Genomic DNA, 14,590 nt, shown 5'->3' with positions numbered 1-14,590 from the left:
TACCCAGGGATTGCAGCCTCCCCAACATGTCTGGGAGCTCACAGTCATCCCTGGGATATAGAGGCATAGAAACCCCAACCTCAGGGCAGTAAAGGGCCTTCTGATCTCTACAGACACAGACCAGGTGGCCACTACCCAGCCAAACTACTGTGCTTGGAAGAGGCAACTCCATTTCATATATTTATTGACTTGGGTTGAAGCAGTTCATAGATCATTTTCTGTGTAGGTTTAGCTCTAGGTCTGAAATGCCTGGTCAGCATAAAGGTAGTGGTCATAAAAGCTTGTTCTGGAAAGAAAGCCTTGGGCAAGCCATTTATCCTTTCTGAGCCTGGGTTTTCTCACCTGCAGTGGGGATGATGAATGTATTCACCACAATGAGGCCCTTTACGGACCAGGCTCTAAGCTAAACACTAGAAATACAACTAATTTAATCCTCACACACATACATTCAATGCATTTAATCCTCATGACAGCCCAATGGAGTGAGTACTGTTATCACCTCCATTGCACAAGAGGAGAACTGAGGTTCAGAAAAGATAAGTAACCAAAGCCACAGAGATGATAAATGGTGGGGCTGAGCATTAGACCTGGACATCTGACTCCATAGCCTGAGAACTTAACTGTTTTAATACCACTTCACCGGGTTGCGCAGACGACTCAATGAGAGTATGAAGCACCCAGTATGGTGCTCTGGAAGCTCCCTTACTCCCTTCCCCAGACTGTGACCTAGGCTAATGGCAGACCCAACTGTAAGCTCTAAGACCAGCCAGGGCCAGGGGCTACAGGAGACAAGGGCAACCTTGAACTCACTGGGCTCTCCCCAGGACACGTGCAATGTTCCCTTGCATTTTCTGTGGGTTATTGCAAGTGTCAGGAGGGAGGTAACTGACTAATCCCTGAAACTTCCTTCCTTTCTTGGTCTCTGCATGTTCTCTGTTCCAATTCTATTGTTTGTGGCCTTCATCAGGCAGGAACCTGGCTTAATCTTGGTGAGACCATCCTGGATACAGTGTGTACCAGCTGGATGGCTGAAGTTCTCAGGCCCCCTCTAACCCCCCCCCCCCCCCCCCCCAATTAGGCTCACAATGCTCCCAGTTCTCTCCAGCTCCTCCTTAGAGAAGATCCCCAGCAGGGCACCCTCCTTGTCCACTCACACTGGGGGGGGGGGGGGGAGCGGGGGCTCAACCATGCCCCATACTCCCCAAGTCTCTCTCTAACTCAGATTGCTCTCCTGAGTTCCAGGTCCTCCACCCAGTGCCTGATGGGTAGTCTACCTCCAGGCCCTAAAGAACACTCATTGTCTTTCCCCTAAAACCTGCTTCTATCCTGGGAACAGCATCACTACCCTTCTAGTTACCCACGCAAACTCAAACACTGAGGCTGACCGAGGGAAATGCTAAGCCTGAGTCACACAGAGCCAGGGTCTCTGATCCGAGTCCAGTGAACAATCTATTCTGCTTTCTAAGAGGTCCAGTTTGTATGAAGTCCTCACAAAAAATAAGCACCCAAACAGATCAGAATTGGGTATAGTCTGAATTCCCAAAAGCTTCCATTTCTTCAGTAAGAGCTACAATAGCAGCAGCAGGGTGGGCAAAAGTAGGTTTACAGTTGTGAGTATGTGAAAGTTTGTTCTTGTATTATTATTTATAAATCACTAGAGTCCCGGTGCACAAAATTCGTGCACGGAGGGGGGTTGTCCCTCAGCCCAGCCTGTACCCTCTCCAATATGGGACCCCCTCAAGGGATGTCCGACTGCCCGTTTAGGATTGGGCCTAAACGGGCAGTCGGACATCCCTCTCGCAATCCAGGACTGCTGGCTCCCAACTGCTTGCCTGCCTGCCTTCCTGATTGCCCCTAACCGCTTCTGCCTGCCAGCCTGATCACCCCCTAACCACTCTGCTGCCAGCCTGTTTGCCCCCAACTTCCCTCCTCTGCCAGCCTGGTCACCCCTAACTGCCCTCTCCTGCAGGGTTGAGCACCTCCAACTGCCCTCCCTTGCAGGCCTGGTCCTTCTCAACTGCCCTCCCTTGCAGGCTGGGTGCCTCCCAACTGCCCTCTCCTGCTGGCCAGCTTGTGGTGGCCATCTTGTGTCTACATGGGGGCAGGATCTTTGACCACATGGGGGCAGCTATATTGTGTGTTGCAGTGATGATCAATCTGTATATTACTCTTTTATTAGATAGGATAGAGGCCTGGTACAGGGGTGGGGGCCAGCTGGTTTGCCCTGAAGGGTGTCCCGGATCAGGTGGGGGTTCCCTTGGGGCGTGGGGTGGCCTGAGTGAGGGGCCTGTGGTGGTTTGCAGGCCGGCCACACCCCCTGGCAACCCAAGCGGAGGCCCTGGTATCTGGAATTTATTTTCCTTCTACAATTGAAACTTTGTAGCCTGGAGCGGAGCCAAGCCTGGGGCTCTCTCCGAGGCCGGCAGCCATTTCTGTTGGGGTTATAATTGAAACTTTGTTGCCTTAAGCGGGTGGGCCTGGCCAGGGTGTGTGGAAAGCTTTGTTTCCCCTGTTGCTGGCGGCAACCCTGGCCTGCTCTCTCAAGCTCCATTCTGCTGCCATTTGTTTGAATTTGTTTACCTTCTATAATTTTTTTTTTTTTTTTACCTTCTATAATTGAAACTTTGTAGCTTGAATGGAGGCTTAGGCCTGGCAAGGGCAGGCAGAAAGCTTGGCTTCCTCTGTTACCTAGGAACCCTTGCTCTCTGTGGCTGTAGCCATCTTGGTTTGGGTTAATTTGCATGCTCGCTCTGATTGGATGGTGGGCGTGGCTTGTGGGCGTGGCTTGTGGGTGTATCGGAGGTATGGTCAATTTGCATATTTGTCTTTTATTAGGTAGGATTATATTATTTTCCATGTGAACAACTGTAAACCTACTTTTGCCCCACCCTGTATTTATGAAGTACCTACCCATTGCCAAGCACAGTTCGAAAGCAGTTTGCATGCACTGACCGATTAACCCCTGCACTAACCATATAAGGCAAGCACTGCTGAATTTTATATTTACTAACAATTTAAGTGCAGCACAGAGGAATCAAACAACTTGCCAAGGATACCAGAGCCCATGACTGGTGGAGCCAGAACACATATCCAGGCAATTTGACTCCAAAGCCCAGGCCATATTGCTATCTTTTTATAACCTATTTAAAACGAAGCCTGCCAATGAGAAATTGTATGTATAATACATTATTAAATGAAAAAGTAGCTGATAAATGATGGGCATCTAATAAATTACACATTAAAAGTAAATAATTTGATGTGTTTGACATATATAGACATTTATGAAGCTATCACCACATTACATTCAGCATGATATCAATTACACATGTATGTGTACAGAAAATGAGGAGGAAAGAGATACACTAAATTCTAAGAATGCTTGTCTGGGTGATAGAAATATGGATAATGTTAAATTTATATCTTTTGAGATGTTTCTAATTTCTAAAAAGAATATGCACTACCTTTAAAATCAGAACAATGAATGTAATATTTTAAAGTAATAGCATGAATTGAAAATAGAGCCCCTAAACCAGTGGTTCCCAACCTTTTTTTGGCCATGCCCCACCTAAGCACCTCCAAGTGAACTCCTAGTCATGTGGAGGAAGCCTAAAAGGACATTAACTTGGTCTAAACAAGCTTCCAAAGAACATGGCATTCATGAAAGAGAAAAATAAAAGAATGACAGGACAGTTGAAGTACTGAGGAAGAAATCACTAAAAAATTGTTAAAAAATAATAATATGAAGTGATATGAAAAAAAATAGCAAATAAAATTTCAAAACATATAAAAGAGAACTGAAATGCATAAATGTCACAATATATATTTATATACTGTATATGAGGCCCCTAGAAACATAAGAAATGCAAAAAATTCACTGTTAACAACTCATTCTCTAATTGCCCCCCTTAAAAATAAAATTCCCCCCTGTGGGGCGTGTGTCCCACGTTGGGAACCACTGGCCTAAAACCCTCCCCACCAGGCCCTCCTCCCTACTGGGAATCACCCCAGATCACAGTAAGCTCTGAAGAAGGGGCTGCTTGCTTCTTGGCCAGCCCCTCAGCCCCACTAGCACTTACTGTATTTCGGTTCCCAGGTGCTTGAGGGAAATATTCTGAAGGGCCGAGGGCATGGCAGGGGCTGGCTGCAAGGCGGCTGCCATACCCACGAGTCCAGGGGGTGTTTTCACGGGGCACAGGAACTCCTCCAGCTCCGCCTCCTCTTGCTCTGGGGAACAAAGAAAAGGGAAATCACCCATTGGGTCATTGCACTTGGCAAGACCAGTCAGGTGGGTGCTATGGGCTCAGCTCCCACTGGGAGCAGGTGGGAGTCAGCCTGAGCAAGACTTTCTTGTGGGTTAACAGCAGCCAAAGAGGCAGGTGGGGTGTTACTCAACCATTTAAAATGATGCTAAGGAAGAATGCTTAAGAACATGGGGAATATGCATGGCACATACTCTAAGGTTGAAAAGCCAGACAAAAATCAGGGTTATAGTATGATCTCCATTGTATAGGAAGAGTCTCAAAGAAATACTTGGCAATCTTAACAGTGGTCAGAACTGCATACTGGGATTAAAAGTGAGCAGGCTACTCATTATAGTTTAATGTTTTCCCCCAAATTTTCTATAGTAAACATGGGTTACATCTATAAACAGGAAATAATATATATTTATCAAAAGTAGGTACTAACAAACAGATTTTACAACACAGGGACATTTTAGGGTCACAATACTGAGTACCAAAAAGCAAAGTAAAGCGTTTTGTATTGTTATCTGATCAGAAAATCATTTACATTAATTAAAAAAAAAAGAGGCAGGGGGGAGGTCATAACAATGCTAACACTGGCTGTCTCTGGGTGGTAGGCTTATGGCTACTTTTCTATGTTTTTCAAATGTTCTGCTTAAACAGGGATTCTTATACAGTGAGTACTTTAAAGGCTTAATATTAAGGAAGGTTTCAAGACTAATGAAACATTATTTGAGATATAAGAGAAAGGAGGTGAAAGCTCCTTTGAGTGCTACCAGAAGTCGAAGAGAACCAAGGCCACTTGGAGATGGTATGATCTTGACCAGGCAGCCCTGAGACGCGCAGGGCAGCAGACACCTTTTACTTGGGGCCCTCTTACTGAGAGGGCAAAGGGGTAGCGGACATTTATTTTTGCCTTGCATCTGCAAGAACATTAAATGCAATGGTGGGGGCCAGCGAGAGTTGCTCAATCTACTTGAAAATAAACTTTGCAAATAACACATTGTCAATCCCCAAAAGGCTCTTTCGGATGCGGCAGCCTGGCTGGTACTTGGCCACACCCACGCATTCTTTTGCGTTCCTCCCTTCAATTTACTTTCTCAGTTGTTTGGGCCTCTACCCTAAAGTTTCCAGGTGGGGCTGGAGAAAGTGAGATCATCAAAGGCACAGGAAGCTCCCAGCTTCAGGAGCAGGGAAAAGTGCATGCTTTAGGAAGACCAATTGGGTGGATGCTAGAGGGCAGGCCAGCCAGAGTTCTGGGAGTTCTGGGAAATGGAGACAGATTCCTTCTAACTCAAGTCAGGGAAGACTTCCTGGAGGAAGGGCATTAGAGCGGTCTGGAGAGCTGGTGGTGATTTGGGCCTGCAGAAGGAGTAGGGGAAGGGGTTCCAGAGCCAGAGTTGAGGATGCCAGGAGGGTCCCAGAGGAGGAGGTGATAAGGACAAATGGGATGGGGTGGCTAAGAAGGGATCACATCTGGCTGGAATGGCAGAGCCCCTGGGGGTTTCAGCAGGAGCCAGAAGAAACCTGGCGGCCAAACCATGTTTCTGCTGGGAGGACGCTGTGACCGGGCTGATCATTTTTTCTCTTTCTGCTTCAGGTTCCATATTTTAAAAACTGGACAGCCACTCTGCACTCTATCTCCTTCAGGGTTAAAATATATGAAAATGTTTAGAAAACCATAAAGCCCCATACTGTGGATGCACATCTTTCAAAGGAGTCTTTGATTCAGACTTTGAGCTGATTCAAAATAATTAAGGTCTCCTTGCTTATCAATACTTTAACCATCTTCATTCTCCCTCAATCACAACAAAGAAAAAAATTACCATCTGTCTAAGATTTTAATGTCTTGGCAAGTACTTCCCTAACTGCCAATATCTGTTTTCCGTTAACTTCCACCTGTGGCTCTAGACCTACTGAGGCCACACAGAACTACGTCTTGGGGGTAAATGTCACCATGGGGTTCGTTTCACCAACGAGGAAACAGCAGCTCAGAGAAGGTGAATTTTGTGACCAAGGTCGCACAGCAGCTAGCAGAGCCATGGATTCAACACAGCTCCTCACTTTTCCTTATTACAGCAGCATTTCTGACGAGCAGACAGTACTAAGAAGGAAAGCGCAAGCTCCCAGGGCAAAGGGTGTGTCCAAAGGATGAGAGGCACATGATGGTGATGCCACAGGGAAGGTAGCACTTCCTTCAGGAAATAGAATTGACCCAAGACTCTGGTCTGGGGCCTCTGGGTCCCTCTCCAGCCTGGAGACGTGCCCCCAGTGAGGTGACCATACAAAAAATTTTCAGCAGCATTTACTTGTACTTCTCCTTTTGCCTGAACTGTAGAGGCTGTCCTATTACCAGCAGGAAGAAGCCATCACCTACAACCAGGGCTTAGACCAGCAGGCCACTGGTTTCCTGGAGGGCCCTGGCACATGGCCCGTCACCTCCTCAGCTCGAGGATGGGGTGCGTGTTTGTGTGAGTCTACAAACTAGGGTTCAAATTTCAGCACTGACATCTTCTATTTGACCTGAGCCTCTTGGACCCTTAATTTTCTCTTCTGTAAAATGAAAATAACAGTAAAAATCTCATAAGATTGTTGTGATGATTAGTTAGATGATGCATGTGAAGTGTTGCAACAATGTAAGTGGTATGGATATTTTTATGACAAACATTTATAAAAGTGCTTTGTGAGATGTTTTCTACTTTGGCACCATGTCTTTATTATCAATCTGTTGGCTTCCCCTTGATCTTCCTTGGCTCTATGGAGACGAATGTTCAGGGGAAATATAAAATTAAGGTGTGAACGCTTAAAGCTGTAGAGAACGTGCCTTGTGCTCAAAGGCAGCCCCAAGACGCTGTGCAAGATGCAGCGCCTGTGACTCAGTCAGACGCCAGCTGGTAGGTTTTCATCGCCCTGGCGGCAGGCCCCTGCTTCCTCCCAGGAAGGGAGGCACTGGAGAGGTGGGGCAGCCTGCTCCAGCCTGCCAACCCACGGCCTGCCAGCTTGCTCAAGACTCCAGAAATGTCCCTCTGGTTAAGCTGGAGAAGGTTTCACAGGGGCCCTGGTCCGGGATGGTGAGGGTTTGCTGCAGGATGAGTAAGGCTTCAGAGGGGAATCCCACATGCCTGCTTCCTGCATCTCCCCAGTGTCCTCCTTGGGAGACTGGCGCCCTGGTCATGACAACCATTCCCCTGCCCCCATGCCCACAGCGGGCGCTGGCCCAGAAGAGGCCCGCTGAGTGTGCTGAACCCAAACCCCAGAATTCAAGAACTTGGAAAGGGTTCAGCACAGCAGGTGAGCCCTGGGGTCCCAAAACTGATAACCTGGTTCTTCCCATCTCAAGTCAGGGAGGGCTTCTCGTTACTTCTGGTCCGAGGCTGATGGGGAATTGTGTCAACTCAAACTGCAGTTTTCAGCACAACCAGGGTTGTTTAGCTCTGGGAGGTGGGGAGTGGAGGGTAGAATAAAAATGTAGAAGCAAAAATAAATAAACCCTTCCCCAAAGAAAGCCCTTACAATCATAAAACACTCAGAAGGTTCTCAGGAGAAATTACTGATGATTATTAACAATAAAAAGATGCAGTTGTTATAATAATAACAGTGTACATGTATACATATAATAATATTATTAGGACAGATGCCATGTACTGAGCATTATGTGCTTCGCATTATGCTAAAGGCTTTACATTCCTTTCCTCATTTAATTATGAAATTCAATGTATTTGCTCATACACTCATGCAACAAATATCCAATGTGCCAGGCAGGGCACTAGGTGATGGGGACACAGGTGACAAGGACACAGCCCCCACCCTCTAGGGCTAGGGGGCAGAGATTGACAAGGACACTCTACTTAGAACACAATGTGACAGGCCTCAAGAATGGTCTGGAAGTGTTGAGGACTCATATAGAGTCCAGCTGACAAAGTCCCAGAAGGCTTCCAAGGGGAGATTGGCTAGAGGAGGGGGGGGACACTAAAGCTTGGCCATCGAAAAGAAGTAGGATTCCCAGGCCGAGAGGAGAGCAGAGACGCCTCTGGCACTCTGAAGCATAAGACACGAGGCAGGTGCTGGGGCAGCAGACAGAGGTGAGAGCAGGAAGGACTGAATTTGGTGCTAAAGAGCTAGGACTGTGTTTGGGCCTGGGACATGGTGAGCAGTCAGGAAAGGGGAGTGGGGCTCAGGCTGTCACTTTATTTATTATTATTTTAAAAATATATTTGTATTGATTTCAGAGAGGAAGGGAGAGGGAAAGAGAGATAGAAACATCAATGGTGAAAGAGAATCATTGATCAGCTGCCTCCTGCATGCCCACACTAAGGATTGAGCCTGCAACCCAGGCATGTGCCCTGACCAGGAATCGAACCCTGACCTCCTGGTTGATAGGTTGATGCTCAACCACTGAGCCAAGGCTGAGCTCAGGCTGTCACTTTAGAAAGCTCACTCTGACTGCAGTGAGGAGGATGGTCAGAGGGGGCAGGCTGTGACAGAGGGCGGAGGCTGCTCTATAATTTTCCAGCTAAGAGTTGAGGCCTGACCCAAGGTGACAGCAGTGAAGTGGGGCCTGGGTCTGATGTGTAGGCCACAGGGAGACGAGGCCAGCACTGGTGACTGACGACTGGCTAACTGAGATGCAGGAAGAATCTGGGTGGCTCCTGGTTACTGGAGCAACTGGGTAAATGGGGGAAGGAAAACTGGGGGAGAAGAGTCAAGGGCAGATGAGCTCAGTTTGGGACATGAAAAACATCCGGGTGTGGAGGTCTAGGATGCACTTGGCCACAGTCCTGCCCTCACCCATTTGGCTTCCCTGTTAATTAAGAATGAGGCATCTTAGACACGCTGCAGATTTGTGGTGGGACCTCACTCTCTGTGTTCCTGCAGGGGCAGCTGTGGGTGGTCAGTCCTGATTCTAAAATCTGTCAATCATATTCCTGGCTTCAGCATGGGGGTGGGAGGGTGTGATTTCCAGGACTCCTCCCTGTTGGGATGTTGTAGGATTTGGGATCAAGAAAATTATTTGTGGGCCACGTGGGGGTGAAGGATTCTGGCTTATGCGAACAACAGGAATAATACATTGAACACTGGTCTACACAACTCATAGCACAAAAGCATTTGTGTAAAGCAGCAGTAACAATATCTGCAATTTCTTGTTAACCTACCTCAGAGCAACTGGGTGAAAGTTTCATTTCTTAAGACATTCCCATTATAGTCATTTTAATAGTAGCGGACAGCTATTGAACGGACAATGTGCAGGCATCATTCCAACCACTCAAGTATACGGATTCATTTAATCCTCACCAAAACCCTAAGAAGTAAGTATAATTTCTTTACTGACCTGATTTCAAGGGAAGGAAACTAAAGCTCAGAAAGGGTAAACAACTTGCCTAAGACCACACAGGATTAGAATGTGAACCAGGCAGCCTGGCCTCGGAGCCCATATTCTTGCCCTTGCCACTATCTGGTTGCCCTAACTGATCCTGAGTCACATCCCTGGCTCCCTGCTTCTTTAGCAGAGGGCTCCTCCCACTCACTTCTAACAGGAGGGGTGAGGCTTCGTCACCAAGAGCCCTGGGTGTGCACAGGAGGCGAGCCCATTGGGTACCTAGCTCAAGGCGCAGGGCAGGCTCATTCCCAGCCAGGGCAGCGTCAGGGGCGACAGGAGGTGCAGGCAGGCTGTTGTGGAACTCCCAGCGCTTCATCTGCAGCTGCTGCAGCCAGTACAGCATCACTTGCTTGTTGGCGGCCTGAGAAGCACAAGGGTTAGTTGGCAAGGAAGGCTCTGTGCCCACAGGGTGGCACTGGATATGGGATGTGGGAAGGTCAAGGGAGGCTTGGTAATGCTCCTTCCCAGAAAAAGTTTTTACTGTGGCTGGGTGCCCACCTAGAAAACACCACCTGCTTCTTAGCTATAGAAGGTGATCAGGCTCTGGTCTCCCACTTAGAGGTTCCTTAACCTTTCTGGGCCTCAGTGTCCTCATCTGTACTATGGTGATGATAGCACTCATTTCATAGGACAGTTGTTATGAGGATGAAATGAGGTAAGGAAGGTAAAGTGGCCAGCATAGTAACTGACATACAGTAGGTGCTCAAAATGTGCTCACTGGGTAAAGGAATTTGGAGGTGCTAAGAGAGAGGGTAAGAGCTTTAAAATTCTGCCCTGGGTGGGGCCCAGGATACCATCACTATCTCTGTCTCTCTGTGCAACATCTCAATGTCTTAGCTGACTTTTTTGTGGAATGGAGATTCCCTTCTGTTTTCGCGATGCACTGAAATCATGCATATGATGGGGACTGGAAAGCCATATGCCCAGCACGACAAAGTGGCACCCTCCAGGCACCGCACCCCCCGCCCCACCACAAATAGTTAATGGCTGATGCTGATTGGTCTTCCACCACTGGATGGTTCAAACATGTATTCTCACATCCATTAGGTCACCAGATCCTCCAGGAAGGAGGCCGGGCAGGAGTGACCAGCCCCTTCTACAGATGGAGAAACTAAGGCTCTGAAGCCGCTCGGGTTGGTCCCAGAACCTGGGTCTCCCACTTCTCCCACTCCCAGAGCTTTGTTGTAGTTTATGGCCAGGAGATGTGGCTTATGTAGCAAAGGCCTGCGACTGATTGGGCACAGAAGCTGGGCAGCTCGCTCGGAGTGGATGGTGAGTCTCACAGAGCTGCTCACAATCCAGGCCACATGAGAAAAGCAGGAGGCTACAGGCAACCAGGGCAAGCACCTTCTTTTAAGAGGCTCACAGGTGAGGTGTGCATGAGGCCAGGGGGCTCCAAGAAAGAGGCCCCTGGTCTGTTGTAAAGATATCAAATAAGATAAAATGATGCCCACCAGTCTTCCCTTTCCCTGAGAGACCGCAGGCCTTCCCATGGCTTCACCATGACCTTGTACCGACAAGGTCCAGCCCCAAACCAAACCCATTTTATTAAATCACTGGACAAGTATATATTGAGCACCTGCTATCTGTGTCAGGGACTGAGGGAGGCACTGGAGATACTGTGGTGAGCCAACACATGTGCCTCTGTCCTCTTAGAACTTAAGAGTCTACCGAGGAAGACATACACCCGATGTCCTACTGCCTCCTCATCCTGATTCAACTCCTATCAATGACTGGACCAACCAGGCAGTCAGCCAGTTACAGGAGCCATCCCTGACTCCTCTCTCACATTCTTCCTGCCTCACATCCCGAGCCACCGTCTCGCTCTGTCACTGCTCTGGCTCAGCCATCATTCTCTCCTGATCACCTCCTGATGGACTCCCTGACCACCAGCCTTGCCTTCTCCCAATTTGTTCTCTACTCCATAGCCAGACTGAGCTTTCTAAGCATTCTACTATCACAGTGCTTCCTTGCTTAAAGCTCTTTGACAATTTCCCACAGCCCCCAGGACAAAGCCCAAGCTCCCTGTCATCACTCATAATGCCCTGCCCTCGCCCGTGGGCCTCTGTTCTCCCATTCCATCTTTTGGGTCCCTCAACTTGCCTGGACACTGGGTGGTAACATGATTTCCCATCTTTGTTCACGGGGGTCTCTGGACCTGGAATAATATTCTCCCTCTTGTCTGCTGGTAGAAAACTGATGTCCTCTTTCAGGATTCAGATATCATCCCTTCTATGATGTCCTTTCTGGATGGACCCTCCCACTCAGTGGAACTGACCCATCCTGTCACCACACTTTTCTGGTACGGACTTCCTGCGTCTCTAACAGAACATTTTACTGTGCGTGCCAATCTCCCTGTCAGTCTCTCTCACCAGATCTTAAGCTGTTTGAGCACCAGGGGATAGGTGTAATTTGGCTCCATACCCAGTGCCTAGCACAGAGCCAGGCATGAACACAGATCCATGGAATAGTAAAAGCCATGTGTTGGAGACCCTGCAGACAGCATTCAACCAGTGGGAGGAGACACCTGTAAACCACATGACCTGTGAAATGCCTGCCTTGCCTGGCCTGGAATTCCTGGTTTCCATTATTTTATCTGATCTCCCCATGCTGGTCTGGTTGTAAAGGAGAGCTGAAGCTGTGGGCTGCATTCAGGGGCCTCAATAGATGCCCAATTGGCTGGAGGTAGGGGTGGAGGGCTGGGAAGGTGGGATGGGGTGGGAAGGCTGTCTCCTGACACATTCTTAGTTCAGAGTGTGGATCCTGAACTCTTATTTCAAAGTGCAGATCTGTCTTTCCAATTAAGTTCTGGGGCACCTCCTCTTGGCTCCACCACGTGTGTTCACTCAACAAACATTTACTGAGCACCCACCAGGTACCAGGTTGTATTCTAGGTGCTTGGGAGTATTTCAACAATTTGCTGTTCCAGACGCTTACATATCTTGTTTTAAAACTCACAAACTACCTACATTCCGGGAGGTTCAGTGACTTGCCCAGGGTCATACAGCTAGTAAGTAGCTGACTTAGAATTTGAATCCAATCCTGTCTGATTTCAAAGCACATGGCCTTTCCACGTTTCAGGCTCTCTCAGTCAAACAAGATTAAACAAAACCTACTGATAGGAAAAGCAGGTTTGGATATGCCCCGATGAATAGTCTAAGCTGATCAGTGAAACCTCAATGTTTACCTCCCAGTCCCTGCCAACATTTTCTCAGCATCCATTCCTTTTGGCCAGAACATCAAGAAAAGTGATTTAGAATCTAGGTCTCGAGGGAGGATTGCAAACTCCCATCCTGACTATACCGTCAGCCCCAAGTAAGCAAGTTAAGGTAACTGCCTTGTCAGGCACACCCCCAAGTTCGGATGCGGTCCTGAGAGGAAGTAAGACTATGAGATCCCAAGAATGGGCTACATACACCGCCCTCTGGGAGCCTGAGGTGGGGCCAGCCACTTCATCTCTCTGACTCAGTTTCCTGATCCGAACTACGGACCCGACACTCCTGCCTTTGTTGTGGGAACCCAGTGAGAAACTGGGCGTGAATGCGCTTCCGAAATCACAAAAGCCCGGGCACCCAGGGCTCCTTGGGCGATCAGGATCGGTGATCATTTTCCCGGTAAATTTGCTGTGACCACCCACCGGCGCCCGGCCGTGCCCCAGGAACTCATCCCTGCTTACAAGGGGAAAACGGCTCCATTTACCTTCAGGGTAATAATCCGGCTGGGAGTCTTGATTTCGAAAGTTCCCTCCTCGGCGTCCGCCTTGCAGTCAAAGACCGCACTGGAGAGGTCGATGCTGTCCAAGGGATTGGCATCCTGCGCGGTCCGCGAATAATACAGGTGGCACTTCCTCTCGTCGTAGAAGAACCAGCGAGATTTCCAGCCCCGGATGGGCCCCTTGCCGCCAAACTTACTTAAGTATCCGCAGAGTTTCTTGGGGGCCGTCTCCAGGGGCCGGGCGCAGCCCTCGGACTCCTCGGGAGGCAGCCCCTCGGGGCCCCTGGCCACAGGCTCTCCGGACCTGAGGGCAGGGGAACTAGGCTCTGGGGGTTTCTCCGGGGCGCCCTCCATCGCCGCTCGGACCGCGCAGGGTGAGGAGGTCCGCAGCCCGACTCGGGACGAATCTCGGAGGCTCTGAGGGCGACGTGGGCGCGAGGGCGGGCCCAGGGGTGACCCGCAGCGGTGAGCGAGCCTCACCGACCAAAAGCCCGGGAGGGTGGCGGGCCACGCCCCTCCCGCCCCTCGGAAACCAAACCACGCCCACCGACACGCCCCCGCAGACTCCTCCTGCCCCGCCCACTTCCGGGTTTGGTACCCGCCAGTCAGTCATCTTAACTGAGGGCAGGTGCGGGGCGTGAGGCGGGCCTCTGGCTGGAGGCGTGGTGTCATTGAGCTAGGTTAATGGGCGGGAGAGGAACGGGAAGGGACGCCTGTCACGGACCATACCGTCCTGGTAACTCGCGTAGTAATGTCGAAGGAAAGGTCCTCACGCCGAGGGGCCGCCGCCTTTTCTCCCCAGGGGCCGCGCGGGTCTCCGCCGGACGGCGCATCACGCGCCCATTGGCTGAGAGAGACGCCGGGCTCGGTGGCACCACTTCCGGTGTTGCTGGGCGTGTGGGGCTCGTGGGTTCGGCCGCCAACTTTTCTCTTTGCTTTAGTTCTGCGCCTTCGTGGCTCTCAGCCGGCCGCGGCGGCCTCCCCCGCCTCTGTCCCAGCTCCAGCTCACCACCTAACGGCGCCGGTTGCATAATATGGGGCGCCCAGGCTGCTGCTGCACTGCTGGGCGGGGTTGGGCTCAGTAAATTTTGTACCAACTAATAAAGAGTAACTCTACCTAGGTCCCAACTCGCTCAACTTCCTGCCTCTTCTATTCTCTCACCCTTAACTCTCCCCTTCCTTCCAGTCTAGGGCGCATTCTTCCATTTGGGCTGTGGAGCCCATTTCTGTCCACCCCTCTAGCCCTTTCTTAGGTCCT

General features: G+C 49.7%; 1 protein-coding gene across 4 annotated transcripts in view; it reads right to left on the bottom strand.

Moving 5' to 3' along the window:
* Positions 1-14,252, bottom strand: part of TBC1D2 (TBC1 domain family member 2) — a 47,079-nt gene extending 32,827 nt beyond the window's left edge. The window contains exons 1-3 of one of the 4 annotated variants that reach the window (XM_079789980.1): positions 13,318-14,252; positions 9,838-9,979; positions 4,077-4,224 (exon numbers count right to left, since the gene is read on the bottom strand). In XM_079789980.1, coding sequence (XP_079646106.1) covers positions 4,077-4,224; positions 9,838-9,979; positions 13,318-13,686 — 659 coding nt within the window. In that variant the 5' untranslated portion in view covers positions 13,687-14,252. The remainder of the gene's footprint in view (positions 1-4,076; positions 4,225-9,837; positions 9,980-13,317) is intronic. The other 3 variants (XM_079789979.1, XM_079789977.1, XM_079789978.1) reach the window with 3 other exon arrangements.
* Positions 14,253-14,590: the final 338 nt, after the last annotated feature.

This window comes from Cnephaeus nilssonii, assembly GCF_951640355.1.
Source record: "Cnephaeus nilssonii genome assembly, chromosome: 14".
NCBI lineage: Eukaryota > Metazoa > Chordata > Mammalia > Chiroptera > Vespertilionidae > Cnephaeus > Cnephaeus nilssonii.
Note: the sequence above shows the minus strand (reverse complement) of the source record. Positions and strands in the feature narration are given on the sequence as shown.